Raw genomic sequence first — 17,154 nt, forward strand, 5'->3', positions numbered from 1 at the left:
TATTCATCATAAATCAGCTGACAAGTGATTACACAGATGTGTGGAGAAGTCAGTCTATTGCTGTATTTCCATAAGGTCTATAGTTTCAATCAGGTACTTATGGATGAGAATACTGCGTGAGGTCTACTGTTCACAGAACTACTAGTAATAAATGTTATAATAATATCATGACATTTTCAAGTGAAAACAAGTTTCTAATTGTTTGGTGTTCTTTGATAAATTTTCACATCTTTAAAAATAGATCATTTCAGAAATCTCAGTCTCAGAAATAATCTTAATATCAATGGATTGGGGATACTAACAGGAGTTTGATTTGAAGTGTTCGATGACATCTGGAAAATTCAGGTTTAGCAGAAATTGAAGTAATAATTCCTTCGTATTATTGCAAAGTTTGCACATGATTCAATAACAAGTGAAATAAAGCGTCTCAACACAGCAAGTTTTCCTGTCCTGCGACAATGTTGGCAAGAAATCAAATCAATTTTGAATGAAGGTAAGTTAATGCCTTAGACCAGTTATAGAATAGACACGCTGGGAAGTCTAGCCTCTGAAGCCAACATCTACTGCCATATCACCATATCGTGACGTCAGCATCGGATAGAAAACTTTTCTGCACAGTTTGTTTACATTGTTTTCTATCCGATGCTGACGTCACGATATGGTGATAGGGCAGTAGATGTTGGCTTCATCGACTTTCAGTATGAATATACAATGGGCCGTGTCTATTCTATAACTGGTCTAAGGTTAATGCTGACCAGTAATAAAATTCGACTCAAGTTTTGTCAAGAGCTCACTCTGTTAAGATAGTTCAATGAGCGTTAGCAAAGTTCTCACTTTTGACTTACTGAAGACCAAAGTCGTTTCTGTCTGTTTGTATGTTCGACAAGAACTTTAGAGAGAATTGATCAATCAACTTCAATTTTTTAACATTGAAAGTGCATAAGAAAATTTTTTTTTGATTTTATTTCCTTAATTTTTTCCATTAATTTAAAAAGCTGATACTATTTGAGAGATGTCACATAAACTGTCAGGCAGACAGACTTCATGCTCCGACACATGATTTTAGCTGAATAATACACAACATAAATTTATAAGTTCTATATTAACTCGCTATTTTAGATTCTATTAGATTGAACATAACTTATCATACACATGATGAACATATGTGTTTGTCAAGTTCTGTTCAATCTATCTGAATCTATAAGGACGGAAAAATAAACATTTTGTTGATAACTTTGGTGTTAACGCAGCTTTAATGTTCACTAACACTTGATTATTCAATGTATAGGTACTCATTCATTTCATTTTTTTATCATTTAATAATATCTTCAAATGCTGAGATCATTGAAAAAGTTCGAGATATCGATGTGCGGATTTAACCATTAATTTTTCTGTACCATGAAATTCTGTATCGAAATCATGTATCACATGACCACCTTCCAGTTTGAAAAAATGAAATTGGATTCAAAATGAAGTTGAATCTATATGACGGATCCAAGATGCGAACAAAAGTTTTAAGCGACAGGAGGTTTTTTTCAATTGGAATGGATCCCCATGGAACCTACTACTGTAATATCGTACTTGTAAAAGATCTCAGAGATTAATACAACAGTTCATGAGCGAGTTAATTAACCCAGGGGGGTCTCTGAGTCGTAGCAGTTGTTTCACTTTTAGATTATTAGCTCATTAACTCTGGTTTATTTGAGAAAATAAAACAAATTAAGCTGAAAAATATTCAGAATCATAATACTGTATAACTGAGATTTAGATTTGTCAGTTGGACAGGAATCATTACTTGTTCAGTATTATAATATATATTGTTATTATTATAATTGTTCAGTATCATTTTCACATGATTTGTAATTGTATCAGCAAATGAATAAATAAATACAGTTAGTACTAGTATAGTATTTCAGTTATAGTAGGCTATATGGAACTCTCTAAAGAGAACTAAGCTACTAATTTATTCCTCATTTAACTTATATTCAACTACTTCCTGATACTGTTATTTTTCTCAGTTTTTGTATGATTCATTTTTGGTACGATATCAATGAAATGAATTTAATACATATTAATCAATATGTACATTACATATCAATCTATAGAACATTAATTTATTTAATTTTTACCAAAGAAAGATAGATCATAGCTGCATTGTATTCCATTTTGATCTGATCTTTGACTTCCAGTGTGCAGTTGGAGTGCATTGTCTTCCATTCAACTTTTTCCAACGTGTCATCCATATCTATGGAGCCTGCAAAACGTCAAAAAAATATTTTAGTTGGAGAAATATTGAAAAGAATGAACAAGAAACAAAAAATGTATAACATAAACATTGAAAATAATAGAATAACCAATGATTGAATGTAATATTGATAACTCCATGATTACATGTTACAAAAGTCAATGAATTGATATTTAACTTTTTAGAAAGAAAGAAAATTCAAACAGGAGACTAAAAGTATTTTTATGATTGTTTTGGATTTCAAATGCATTACTTATTTGTACGTTCTTCTTCACACGGTGCATATCATTTACATAGAATAGTTAGAATTTTTCATTAAGAATGTCATTTGTATTGTTTCAACAGAAAGTATCCCCCAAATTATCGCTATCAAAAAACGTCAATGATTGCCAAAGAAGAGTGTAAAGTTTTAATTTTTCAATGTTCCAGTTGAAATGATTATAAAAATATCATATAACATATCAATGGTGAAGATGATATTGGACATAATTCTTCACTTATATTTTCTTGTTGTTTTCAGTACATAACTAATTATTTTGTTTACATTGTTTGAGTTTTTAAACTAAGGAAAGTATCAAACGAATTTGAATATCATAGTAGATTTGATTATTGTGATTTTCTACAGATTCTATTTATTGATCAACTATACTAAATAAAAATTCATTCCACATTTTAATATGGACCACATCACAAAGTAAAAGGAACGTTTTTCTTTCTCTGTGGCTACATACGTCTGTGCCAAATATCGACATTCAGTGGAGTAACAAATATCGGTATTCAGTGGAGTGAAATAGTATGTTTTTTCCTTGAGAATCGTAATGTAAGTTATCAAATATATTGGTTTTGCGGAAATGAAGTTTGACAATATTGTTTATTAACATCATGAAGTTTCAGGGTTTCCCTTAATTAAAATTAGAAGAAGCTTTTCAGGTATTTCAACAAAACCGTAAAAATGACATCAGCATTGAGCTTCAGATTATCATAGCATGATTAATAGAGACAATGACAGCTCTCAGTGCCATTTCCAATTGAAAATAACAATTATCTACTATTAAAGAACTCTGAAAAATGTTTTAATTATTATTAAATATTATTGTGAATAGCGGATAAATTTGATGTAAAATTAGCAATAATATTGCTATTCCATCAATTTCCATTGTTGTTATCAGTAATTGAATGACATACGGAAAGGCATACAAGGAGAGACATATCATTTGACCTGATTGATAGTTTTATGAATACTTCATGAGCTGACAGATAAAGAGAAAAAGCTCTTTGTCCAGACTGTTTCTAGTAATGTTATTTATTCAACTCAACTTGACAAAGACTTTTCAAACATTTCTCTCTTCATCTCAACAACATTGCATTTGCATTCGATAGACGCATAATTGTCTGTATTCATCAAGATATGAATATAACGATTAAAAGATTATATTATGAGTTGGTTCTTTTAGCGACAGTCATGTTAAGTTTCTTCAGTTTTAGAACAGAATTTCAAAACTTTCATGGGTATAAGCACTATCGCAGGCAACTCTAATAATCCTTCATATATGTGGCTACAGTATAGAAGAATTTTCAACTTTCAGAATTTTGAAACTTGCTCAGGCATAAAAAATAATTATAAAACTCCTTTCTAAACAAAATAAGTATAATGATGAAATGTGAAAATATCAAGTGTGTGATGATGTGTCTTATAGTAGCAAGAAACGTAAATTATTCATTTTTGCATAAACAGAAAATGTTATTAGTCTATTTATTATATTCACTCCACTATTTCAATGTCTTATTTCACAAGACAGAGGTTAATCGATCGGTTCATAAAACCCGAACTGTCGAGAGTAAATTATCGTCTATCCAATTTCTTATAGAATAATTATTATTGATGATTGTTCTATTATACTGTATTTATGTTAGCATAAACCTAAAAAAAGTAAATGAAAATAGAAAAAAATTGGATTAGCTAGGCTATTTGATTTGAAAAGGAGGAGGATAAGAATTATAGCTTGATATTGTGATTTTATTATGAAAGTGTACAATGTGATATTTTAACAAGTGCCTTGTTGTAGAAGAGAAACAAAAAACTTGGATCTTGATGTGAAATGTTGAAAAACACTTGAAATAAATGAGTTCGATTAACCTTATCTCAATTTGATTGGGTCATAAGAAAATTTCACTTTACTTGGTTCTATCATCAAACGAATTCTTTTCTCAACAATTTACTCTATTGAGTAGTCTATAACCTTCAAGAATCAATTGAAATTAAAAGAAAAAATACTTGAAGTATATCAATTTGAGACGTGACAAAATACACGCAAATTCAACACATGGATATGATTCAAGAGGTGGTTCAGAAGCATCATTCAATTGATGATTATAATCTGGATGTAAAAAAATAAAGTAAAACAATGCGATAAACCTTTTTGTAGAGTATGTTGAGAATTATAATACTCAATCTCTCACTCAACAGAACGAGATTTCACTTATAACAAACCGTTACAATTTCAACAAAAAATATCATTGTATATTATGTAAAAAATATTCAGTTATAGTGGCTTGGATTGAGAGGTATTACAAATTAGCATTGCTTCGAGATCTATTATCACAAATGAAATTGTGGATTTGTGAAAGTGATGGTACATCACTAATGAAATATTAGGCCCTTATCACATAAGGACACCAGGCTTGGACATAGGTGGGACACCAACTGGACACCAAGATTTAATCAAAAACCATTTTATCAACTAATGCATAGTGAGTGGGAGATGTTTCAACATAATATACAGAGTGTTTCAGAAGTAGTGTCGAGGATTTTAGGGTATTGTTCCTGGATGATAGGAGACTACAAAAAATGTCCTATTTGAAGTGTCCAAAACTCAGCGGTTAATCCTTATAGCTGCCATTTTGTTTTTTTCACTTAGGAATTTAAATCTCAAGAACGAAATGTTGTATTGATCTGAAATTCAGCAGGAATATTTATGCTATAAATACTCAAATTCAAAAAAGTGAAATAAAAAGATTTTCGACGTAAATTTTCAAAATGGCGGCCATTTAACATTTTTGATTGCAATTTTCACGAAAACCGTTCACTTTTAAAAAAATTTACAAGAGATAAAAAAGTTAGAAAATGTTATCAAGATTTCAAGGATACCTTATATGATAAGATTGGTCAAAGAATAAGAGAGAAATTAATTCTTTTCGTACTGCATGCATGACCATGAACAAACAAGACCATCTGAAAAACAATGTAAATTCAGCTGGATGGCCATATGGAACCATACCGAGTTTCAAAGCTTCATCTTAAATACAATAATTGGAATTGAAAATTTAATATTGATGCTTAAATGGTGAAAACTGGTCATGCATGCAGTACGAAAAGAATTAATTTCTTTGTTATTTTTCGACCAGTCTTAATAAATAAGGTATCCTTGAAATCTTGATAAAATTTGCTAACTTTTTTATCTCTTGTAAACTTTTTTTAAAAGTGAACGGTTTTCGTGAAATTTGCAATCAAAAATTTTAAATGGCCGCCACTTTAAAAATTTACATCGACATTTTTTTTATTTTATTTTTTTAAATTTCAGTATTTATAGCATAAATATTCCTGCTGAATTTCAGATCAATACAGCATTTCGTTCTTGAGATATAAATCCCTAAGTGAAAAAACAAAATGGCAGCTATAAGGATAACCGCTGAGTGTTGGACACTTCAAATAGGACATTTGTAGTCTCCTATCATCCAGGAACAATACCCTAAAATGTTCAACACTACTTCTGAAACACCCTGTATGAGATTTTAATTGAGTATTTATACGCTAATTTAACTAAGCTCAAGAATGAACCAAGATATTCAACTCTAATTCACTGCTATAAGCAGAGAGATTAATAAGAGTATTGAGTATTATACGCTAATTTAACTAAACTAAAGAATAAACCAAGATATTACACTCTCATTCACTGCTATACAAGCAGAGAGATTAATAATTGTTCTACAATTTTATTTTATTTTTTCTGATCATGAATGAGTAACTGTTCATTGAACAATATATTGATGTACATTCCGACGTGAATGCAATTGTACTTCACGAAAAAAATTGAACTTCTTCAGAAAATTTCGCAATAATATATGATCCTCCGAGAGGAATATACAATGAGTATTGTAACACACTTTGCAATGTCAATTATTTACTTTTTATCACGTCGTTGGTAGAACAGCTAGTGATAAGAGAGATACTTCATATGGAGGCATGTGTTTCAGAGAGCCTGTTCAACTGATACAGTTTTGATAGAATCTGTGGAACAGTTTCAAGTGTGAATCACTCATTCAATAAATAAAAAATATGATTGAATTATTCTATTCAAACTTCATAGAGATGATTTTAAAAGACTCTTGTTTGAAGAAGCATGTCAGATTACATCATGAGCCTAATGCTTCGTCTCTGTTGAGTTCAAGCAGAGAGATATATCTTATATTTTATCTGTGGTTTGTGCAAAAAGGGCAAAGAACAAAGAGGTGCCCTGCAAAGAGAGCAGTAACTTCTAATTTGTTGACCAGTGGCTAAAATCAACAATACCTGCTTAATAACAAACAATTAAACTGTAATTTGGAAGTAAAACTGGAATTGAAGAACCTTTTATCATCATTCTATTTAATTCAACTGTAATTTAATTAAAATGTGATTTAATTAAACTGTGATTTGGAAGTAAAACTGGAATTGAAGAACCTTTTATCATCATTCTATTAAATTCATTCTCATTAGTGAAACAAATGTTTTCAATAGTTGTCTAGCCTATTTTTTATCATTGCTGGTTATGCTCACATAAGCTTTTTTCTTGTGCTTGGGTAATGGAATGAGTTGGAATCTGACTCATTGCACCAAGAAGATTACTTTACTAAATAGTTCTGACTAATATTTCTATAAGTATTAAATTCATAGACATAATTTGACCTAATCATGATACAACAAATAGTGTTTGTTCACAGAGTACAATAACTTGAAAAGTAGTAAGTTTGGAATGTTAATCATGAAGAATGATTCATTCACACACTTTTTGATGTATTTTATACGACATGCAGTCAATTATGAATCATTGCAATAATTCATTATGATTACACTCTGCAGCATACAGTAATATGAGCAAGCTATGAGGAATTTTATTAGAAATTTTCAATTAGTTTCTACTTCCTATGCAAGTCAATTACCATGAAATATTTAAAATACTTATGAGAAACGAAGAAAAACTAGGAGTCTACAAGACTTCTGTAGACTTGTAGACTATAGACAGACTGTAGACAGACTTGTGTCTGTAGACACAAATATCCCAAGACTTCTGTAGACTATACAAGTCTACTTGTAGAGTTCTCCATTATTTCAACACGTCATTCATTTTTTAGTTAAACGTCATTTTCATTAAAACTGTAGCAGACGTAGTTGCTTGGTCAATTTTCTAGAAAACTGATAAATTTGACAGAATGGAGCATGTGGTTAAAGCATAGCAGAGTTACCCAGTCACTAGCGAACTCATGCGCAAATCAATAACGGGTGATACGACCTGGGGCTTGAAGGCCAAACAAACAAACGCTGCAATATTGCCCTGTATTATCATATAGGCCAGCCAGTTTCTTTGTTATCGGGTTTTCATTAGCACTGAGGCTAATAAATATGAAATTTCAACAATGTAATACGCGATGGTAGTATACTCTAAGATAAGGAGCAAAGTTAGTTGATCAGATGGGGAACAATGAAGGAGGACCACGTTATAATGGCAGTGGAGAAAGATAGGGGAACAACGTTGCCGATCCTCTGTCTTGTCAATGCCTTCTATAAACGGTAGCTGATACAGGTTTATTGATGTAATATTAACTGGCATTCTCGTTTAAAATAATCAATTATATTTTATTAAGCAAGAAATTATATGTTTCAATAATTTCATAATGAATTTTCATAATTAAGATTAAATATTTCGTTAATTAAAATAACTTCGCTTATATGGGCTACTTGATGCAAATAAAAATAATATAAAAACTTTTAATACTTGAAAATGACCTATGATCGAAACTGGTTGTTAAAATATTTTAAAGTATTTTTTTAATAAAAGGGTACTTAGTTTTTTTATTCGTTGATTAATTATCAATTTTAAATTGTTGAAAGGCGATCTGGCAGCAGAGCAAAGCGAGAAAGAGATAGCTTTCCGCTTTGTTGAATGATAGACAAGAATAGCAATACCATTGCTAATCAAACACTGCCATTATAACGTGGACCTCACTAAAGTGAAGACATTCGTTGATAATGGATTCTGAAATGTGAATTTGAAATTAAGGAGGACCTAGGATTTGATTGGCAATGAGGCTAATAAAGTATAGAATATGAAATTTCAACAGGTTGATTCGAAGATAGTGTACGGTGAAGTAAGAATTATTGTATTATCATATCGGCCAGCTAGTTTCTTTGTTATCGGGTTTTCATTAGTAATGAAGCTAATAAATATGAAATTTGAACAGTGTAATCTGATGGTAGGCTTGTGTACGGTAAGAGATAAGAAGCAAAGTTAGTTGATCAGATGAAAACAATAAAGGAGGACCTAGAGAAAAAGACGTTGATAATGGATTCTGAAATGTGAATTTGAAATTAAGGAGGACCTAGGATTTGATTGGCAATGAGGCTAATAAAGTATAGAATATGAAGTTTCAACAGGTTGATTCGAAGTGAAGTTAGAATTATTGTATTATCATATCGGCCAGCTAGTTTATTTGTTATCGGTTTTTCATTAGTAATGAAGCTAATAAATATAAAATTTCAACAGTGTAATCTGATCGTAGTGTACGGTAAGATAAGGGACAAAGTTCGATGATCAGATGAAAACAATAAAGGAGGACCTAGTGAAGACAGACGTTGATAATGCAATTTGAAATTTTATTTTGAGAACCTTGAGGACCAAGGGTTTAATTTATTGGCAATGAGACTAATTAAGTAAGAATATGAAATTTCAACTGAATAATTCGATGATAGTGAATGCTAAGTTAAGGAGCAAAGTTCGATGATCAGATGAAAACAATAAAGGAGGACCTCAAGAGGAGAGACGTTAATAATGCAGTGGTGACGTCACAAAGCAGTCACTGTCAGGGCTAGAGGAAGTTGGAGGCCATCCTCCTATTTATAAACAGTAGGTCTGGTTTATTAACACAACGCACAATGACGGGTGCGCGAGCCTTATCAATTCAAAATCCTATACAGAACTGTACAAAAGACAGCCAGCTATAACTATAACAACTATAACTGAAGGGTAGAAATGTGTGACAAGCTCTCAGACTGGAGGGCGAAGGCGAGATCGTTGTTACAAGTCTTTGTTCTGTGGCCTTCCTCCAGACAGTCAGCTATCACAATGTATGACAAGAACTAAGGAAAACTTTGAATGAATTACTTCGATTAATGAGATATATTGAAAAATATTAGAGAAACGGAGACTCAAAATACAGCATACAATAGTGTAGAAAGTCTGAGAGTTATTGTAATTTTGTTATACTGATAGGCCTATTACAATATAATGATTTGGACAGTATAGTATAAATTGGGAACGGTACAGCTTTGGGCATAAGCCTTTCCTGTTGTGCCTTTCCTCATGTCAATTATTTGTATACAATGTGATAATGATATGCTAACAATATGTTATGTTGATATCATATTATATTTTGTTATTTTATATTGTAAGTACGGTAACTATTGTTAGTTATGTAATAAAATTTGTGAATTGATGACAAGACATGATCACAGTCACAATACCAGTTCAATATCCCATTTCCTAACCAGCATCACAAATTTACAATTGACAATTTTGTTTAGTTTCCCAATCAGATATTATTTCTAAAGAAAAAATTGTTTGAAAATGGATATGTAATGAACAATGTATTGTTTGCAGAGTGTGTAATGAGTATGTATTGAATTAGATGGAATGGTGTGTGTGTGTAAGAATGATGCTGATAAATGAAAAGATCATTCTAACTTGTGCGATAATGTATTGAATTTAGTATTCAGTATAATTATATTGAACTTAGTATTGATGAAATGGTGAGTGTGAAAATCATGCTGATGAATGACAAGACCATTCACACTTATGCGATTAGAGATAAGAACATACATTATATGAATCATTCATTTGAATTGTGCATATACCAATATGAATCATTGATAGATACAGTAGTAGAGCTACAGGAAGACATTAAAATTCAAAACAAAGTAATGCACTTTGTCAGAAGTTACCAGACGTTACGTCGGTTATAATAGACTGCCAAAACTGCATCCAACTGAAAATAGATTTTCTACATACGCCAATTTTTGCAGCTTGTTAAGCAATTATTAGAACGAAAGCAAAATTAACTACGCATGTTGGATATCAACAAATCAAACAGTAAACAGATTGTGTAAAAAACAGACAATAAACAACAGAGATTGTCCTTTAAATGAAGTCGATACTTTCAATTGTAATATTTTTAATGTTAATAATTAATATTCAGATAAATGTAATTGTATATTAACTTTCCAAAAATCAATGAGTTATTATTTACTCTGCTACTATCATCACACAAGTTATGAGCTTATTCAAAGCAAATCATTCAAGTTATTTCCTGCATTCAAACTGGTTATCAATGTATTAGGGACAGAAATAATAGTCATGATTATGTTGTGATAAATATTTTAGACCTTATATGAATCAAGTAACTAGTATTTCATTCAACAAATCATAACTGCATTGAAAATGTTGTTACTCATCAGGAATTATTTGCACTGACAGTGATTTCAGCCGGTTTGGAAGTAAGAATATTTAATGAGCTGTGGCACTATAACAGCCAAGTTCAACATTATGAGATAGCTTGAGCATTTAATCACAATGTCTGATTAGGGCAAAGGTCAATATCAACAAAAATATAAGTTAGGTATCTTCTTGTAACAGCAAATCTTTACATATACGAACAGTTTTCTGTTTAATTTTTTGATTTATTTATGAGAAGAATACATTGTGTTTACTCACACATCAGACAACAACTACTGTATTCCAACACCGATTGATTGTAAGGGATTGAACATGAAACAAATTATTGATATCGGAACTGAGGAGGTCAGTGACGTTAACAAATAAATATAAATTCCTTAGTGATTTGAGAAATTCTCTTTCTATGATAATCTGAAACTCTCAGAGCATGTTGAACTTACATACGGTATACGATTCAAAACTACAAATTAGATTTGTTTTTCGAACATATTATTTTCAAATTTATTTAATCAAAATCTTCATGATCTTCAATCTTTTTAAATAAAATGAAGAGATATAAATTAGACTACATAACAAATATTGCAACAAAACCAGGAAGAGACAATCATATTTAGAATCAGCCAGGAGTGATGGAAACTAATTCATAATCATTGTTTTATAATTAAAGTTCATCCGAAAATAATATTACTCTATTATTAGCTGCAGAGCTCCCGAGGTAGGATACTGAAGACTTCGTTTATTGAACTTGTTAGAGCTTTACTTGTTTACCCACTAGCTGTTTGAGAAAAATACACCTTTTCTTTTTTACTCTATATTTCTCAGCTTTGATAGTTGATTTATTTGCCCTAGATTGTTGCAGTTTTGCCCCTGGAGTAGCTATCCACTTATACCCCTGGAGTTACTTCCCATTCATGAACTATTATATTTTTAAATTCCAGTATTTTGAAATGTCATGATCGGTATTATTTCAAGAACTAGATCTTTCACATTTAAATTCATTCCTACCCATTGACAACAAGTGTAGCTAAATATTTGACGATTTATTTTGTTATTCTACTAAATTATTTAACTGATTATCAAGCTTTGACAGAAGTAACATTCAACGTTTTAAAAAATACATAATACATACTCAAGATTAGACAAGTGAGCGGGTTCCTTAATAGATTAGCGTAACTAATCAATGTGAGAAATAAATATAACAGATTTCCTGATCTTTCCCACCAAATAATTTGCAAAACTTCATCTTCTCCTACGGTTTCGAACAAAGTTTCTTCTTCATGAACAAGGTAGGAGGAATAAAGGTTATAGAAATAAATATAACAGATTTCCTGATCTTTCCCACCAAATAATTTGCAAAACTTCATCTTCTCCTATGATTTCGAACAATGTTTCTTCTTCATGAACAAGGTGAGAGACCAGTCTACTAAAGTGAGATAGCTTGCAAGTGTCAGCATTTCTTATGGATAACAGAGCACTGAACCCTATTCAAATAATGCTGTCAGTTGAAGGTGAGTCTAGCTACAGCTAATTTCTCAGACAAGGTCAATATGAAGCAGCAAAGTGAGTTTGTCCATGAAAAAGTGTATGCTTGTAGAAGGAGATGATATGTTAGCACGATTCAACAGTAGATAATGCTGTCAGTACACGATGACTCATCTCGCGGTAAACCTTCAAGTACTTCCTTCTACATTCTTGTAGCAAGGCTGATAGACAGATTAACTTCCAGGAATCAATAGGCCGTCCTACGCTTCCCACAGAGAAGTCAAGCCTTTTGATAAGATTTATAAGAAATCTTAGGATAAGATCCCATTGATCCTCAATTGCATGATACAATGAGACTTGCGAGAGAATAAAAATGATCATTATTTTGTATTATTTTCATTAAGATTTTTTTGTTTTTCAGGTGAGTGATCCAGCTTTTCTGTTCAAATTGTCAGGCTTCTTTGGATAAGTTATTTTTAAGGTTGCGGTTGAAATGTTTATTAGGAACTTCACCAGACTCTATTGCTATTTCTTCAATGAATTTCATCAAAATAACAGGTAAAATCAATAATCAATTCTAATAGATAATCCAGTGAATGAATTATGAAAGTAATTCCAAGTGAATGAAGGATAAAACTATTATGTCAATTGTAGTAATTGTCCTATTTTGTTATAATATATAAACTATTACTCATAATAAATTCTTGGATATTTATTTATTTATTAGATAGAGCGAACAATACAATAGTCGGAAAAGAAAAAACAGGCTATTGCCCAAAACTTCTTCAATTTCCTGATTTTGTCACAAATCGTCCAAATATTATGAAGGTTATGTTCACTTCAATTTCAACACCAAATCTTCAATCTAAAACTATGAATCAGAATAAAACAAAGAATTTCAAATTTAGATAGATTGATAATGAAACTTCCGTTAAAACAAAAACCAAACTTCAAATATTCACAAAATATAGAATAAAATCACTTAAATTTTGAGCTCGAAAATATCACTATTGTGGCCAAAAACTCGATTAGATATGTCTTTGTTGATGTAGCCTACTTATTTTCCAAAGTACACTGGAATAATTTATGCTACGTATACATTGTATTGGTTGACTCGAAATTAATAGTTGATCCTTTTCATCAGGAATCTCCAACTGCCGTGTCTTCAGTAGTGTCTGACATTTAGGGCCGGTTTCCGAGCTCGGGATTTAGCTAAGTTATAGACTTTGAACAGCTGGAATCAGAAAATTGGCTTTCCGAAACGGGGCGTAGTCGCAGTCCACGTTTAAATTAAATTTCGAAAAACTTGAAAATTGAGCACAAAATAAAATAAAGAGAAAATACCGGTAGTGTAAAGTTTTAGCTATTTTGAATTATTTAGGAATGTTTCATATCGTCAAGGAAAACGTTTCTAATTATAGAAACGAGAAAAAACCCGCGCCATTTTGGGAAGCTCAAGTCTAGAACTTACCTAAATCCCGAGCTCAGAAACCGGCCCTAAGTGTCGTTTGCCCAGTGGAAGTTTTCAGTTTACAAACTGAATTGAATCAGTTGGTGGTTTAAACCCAGAATGAAATACATCATAATAAATACGATCATATCTTCATGTAAACCAAGAATATCGTTTAACATAGATGGTGCTTGAGAACAGAAATTCCATTTAGTTGAAGAATGTAAGTAGCAATAAGTTTTCATCAAGTTTTACACTTGAAATAGCGAGCAATTAAGGGAGAATCTACCTAGTTTGGTATCGGTAATTAGAGTAGAAAAATAATTATTAATTAAGGAAAAAATGAATTTCATTGTGATGTGTCTAAATTATCGGGAATAATAATGCAGATAAGATAATAATATTTCACGCTGTGACAGAAATGTCGTTGCAAACTAAGTCACTTGAAACAGTGATTAATTTGTATTACATTTCATTAAGAATATAGTTGAAAAATAGAGATGTACTCAATTACCTGTATATTAATAATAATTGTGGGTTTTTCAATAATGTTCTTAATTGATTTATAGGTAATAGCACTATTAAACTTGTCAACATTGGAATAAATTAATTTCTAAAACCAAGTTTAGATAATAATAATGTCAATCAAAGTCTTGTGGGACAAAATAATTGTGTCATATGGAAAATGATAAACATTTGATAATGACTGGGTATTCTAGCCCGTGAGGGGTTGCTAGTCCTCCATCGGGGGCCTACCCAGGTGGCGGATAGGGGAATGCCTTCCAGATATGGATGGTACCGGTGAAATTAAATAGCCGGGGTAGACCAAAACTAGCAAACCGGCCAACTGCCTTAAAGGCGGATGAGGAGAAATCCTAACGGCGGACAGGGCGGAAGAGCCTAGGGAGTTAACCCGAATCGAATCCAGAATAAGCTATACTCTGAAAACTGCAGTGAAAGCAAGTGCCTAGGAGATGGCGACTCTATACAAACGACTGTAGTCCTTTAGGTAGAGGGCTGGGCGCAAGGCTAACCCCCTTGTCCTATAAAAAGTATTGTTACGAAAACTAAAAAAGCCTCGGAATGGGACCGGAAAACAGGAAAAATACATGGACAGCAAATAATGAAATAGGAACAACAGAAAGACGCAAAAATCCAAGAGAACAACTCAGGTGGATGAAAACTGATAGGACGTCCGCGAAAGCGTTGGCTGGAGGCTGGAAGTTCGGTGTCAGGGGATGGAGACGTAAGGCTGCCAATAGAGACGAATGGAGAGGCTTTTTGAAGGAGGTCAAGGCTCTGAATGAGCTGTAGCGCCAAGGAGTAAGTGAGTATTTTTCAATCTGTTAGGTGATTAGCAAACGAAAAATAAATATTCAAAATCCAATCTGAGTCATAGTGGAGTATTGAATTGAGTAATTATTCAGACTATGGCTAGAAACGATGATCTGATACGTTTTCGTTATCGTAATATTGAGTAAGCCTAAGCTTATTCGAAGCTAATTCAGATAGCGAAGTAGGCTATGATGACACATAATGATAACACCAAATGCATGACTGAAAATTCTAATGTAGTTAATGATGCAATATTTTGGTCAGTTCTGGATGAATCACCTAATGTATATGGAAATTGTTTGTCCATAAACGCATGATTTGATAGGGATCTCTTAACTTGTAACTTCTCATGCCACTTCTAGACCTATATCTTGAATATAAAAGATAAAGCCTTCATTCATCAGATGTAAGAAATACATTAGAACAGTGTCAATAAATTACAGTATAAATAACTAGGCTGGCCTAGTATATATAGACAAAAATGTTTATCAAAAATCAATATTAAGCTCTTGAAAAGAATAGAGCGATAATTTGATCAGATAATTCTTTGTAAACATTCTTGGATTATCTAATATTTGGAGACTGCTTGGTAACTTTACAAAACACTTCTTACCTCTATATATGGGGTTTTCCGTAAAAATATTTATTTATTTTTTTCTAACTATTTATTTAATTTAATTATTTTTTTAATATCTAATATGTATCTCTCTATTATACAACCAAACCTTGTATTATAACCGTGATTGTTATTTCTCAAGTTTGTGTCACCAAATTTTTTGAAAAAGACTATAATATCATATATGTATTGTCCATATATTGTGAAAATTCCTAGGTCAGAGAAAGCTGATTTTACAGAATCAGTTCTATTGAGGTTTAGCATAATTCTTATTGCTCGTTTCTGTTGTTTTGGAATTTTATCAAGGTTACTTTTACTTGTACTGCCATATATGCAGACACCGTATGATAGATGAGCATGTACAACTGAGTGGTATATTGATTTTAATATTTGAATACTACATAAACTGGACATTCGACGCAATGCATATAGACCTGGGGATATTTTTTCACAACATTGGCAACATGATTATCCCACAAAAGGTTGCTATCAGTCCAAGACCAAGAAATGTCATTAACAGACCAAGAAATTTTATTTGATCTTCACAATCTAAAAGGATGTTATTTATAGCTACGCTTGGACACAATTCACTCCTGCTCTGCTTTGTTGAAAAGGGGACTACAATAGAATTCAGCAAGAGATTTCGGCTATTTAGGAATTCATTAATTGAAGACAGGCCTACAGCAGATGAGAGTTATAAATCCTCAATCGATTTTCCAGAGAATATTATATTTTTAGCATCATCTGCATAGACACACCGAGGCATGTGCTCGAACCACATCAGGCAGACCCTTGATGTACCAACATAGGAATATTAAGTGACCCGAAATGGACACTTGAGGGATACTATATTTCAAACTTCTTAGGTTAGAGCGATAACTGTATTTGTAAATATGATTATTTTTCTACTCAGTATGCTCTATTTCAACAAAAAATAAGATTCCGCCAATCAAATAAGTTGAGAACCACTTCTGCTCCTTACCATTATACTTCCAATTCCTCCAATACGTGCAAAAGAATATTATGAAGCACACTATCAAATAAACGTGTCATATCTAAAATATGCCAATAATTTTCTCACCTTTGTCTATCGTATCAATTATGGTATTTATAAAATCCACCACTAAAGAATCTGTATTTGAGGTTACCAGTATAGTACCTTACATACATTTGACACTGCTTATTTGAAATCTACATTTTTTAATGACAGCCTCAAGTACGGTACCGTGAGCATTTTTATGGCGGTCCACGGGGAGACACT

At 31.9% G+C, this 17,154-nt stretch overlaps 1 protein-coding gene across 1 annotated transcript in view; it reads right to left on the reverse strand.

Annotated features, from left to right (window-relative positions):
• The window catches only part of LOC111054378 (ferritin subunit), a 28,477-nt gene that overhangs the window by 10,462 nt on the left and 861 nt on the right, over window positions 1-17,154 (reverse strand). Inside the window, exon 2 of the mRNA XM_039426293.1 lies at window positions 2,130-2,254. Coding sequence (XP_039282227.1) covers window positions 2,130-2,254 — 125 coding nt within the window. The remainder of the gene's footprint in view (window positions 1-2,129; window positions 2,255-17,154) is intronic.

This window comes from Nilaparvata lugens, chromosome 4 (genome assembly GCF_014356525.2).
Source record: "Nilaparvata lugens isolate BPH chromosome 4, ASM1435652v1, whole genome shotgun sequence".
Lineage (NCBI taxonomy): Eukaryota > Metazoa > Arthropoda > Insecta > Hemiptera > Delphacidae > Nilaparvata > Nilaparvata lugens.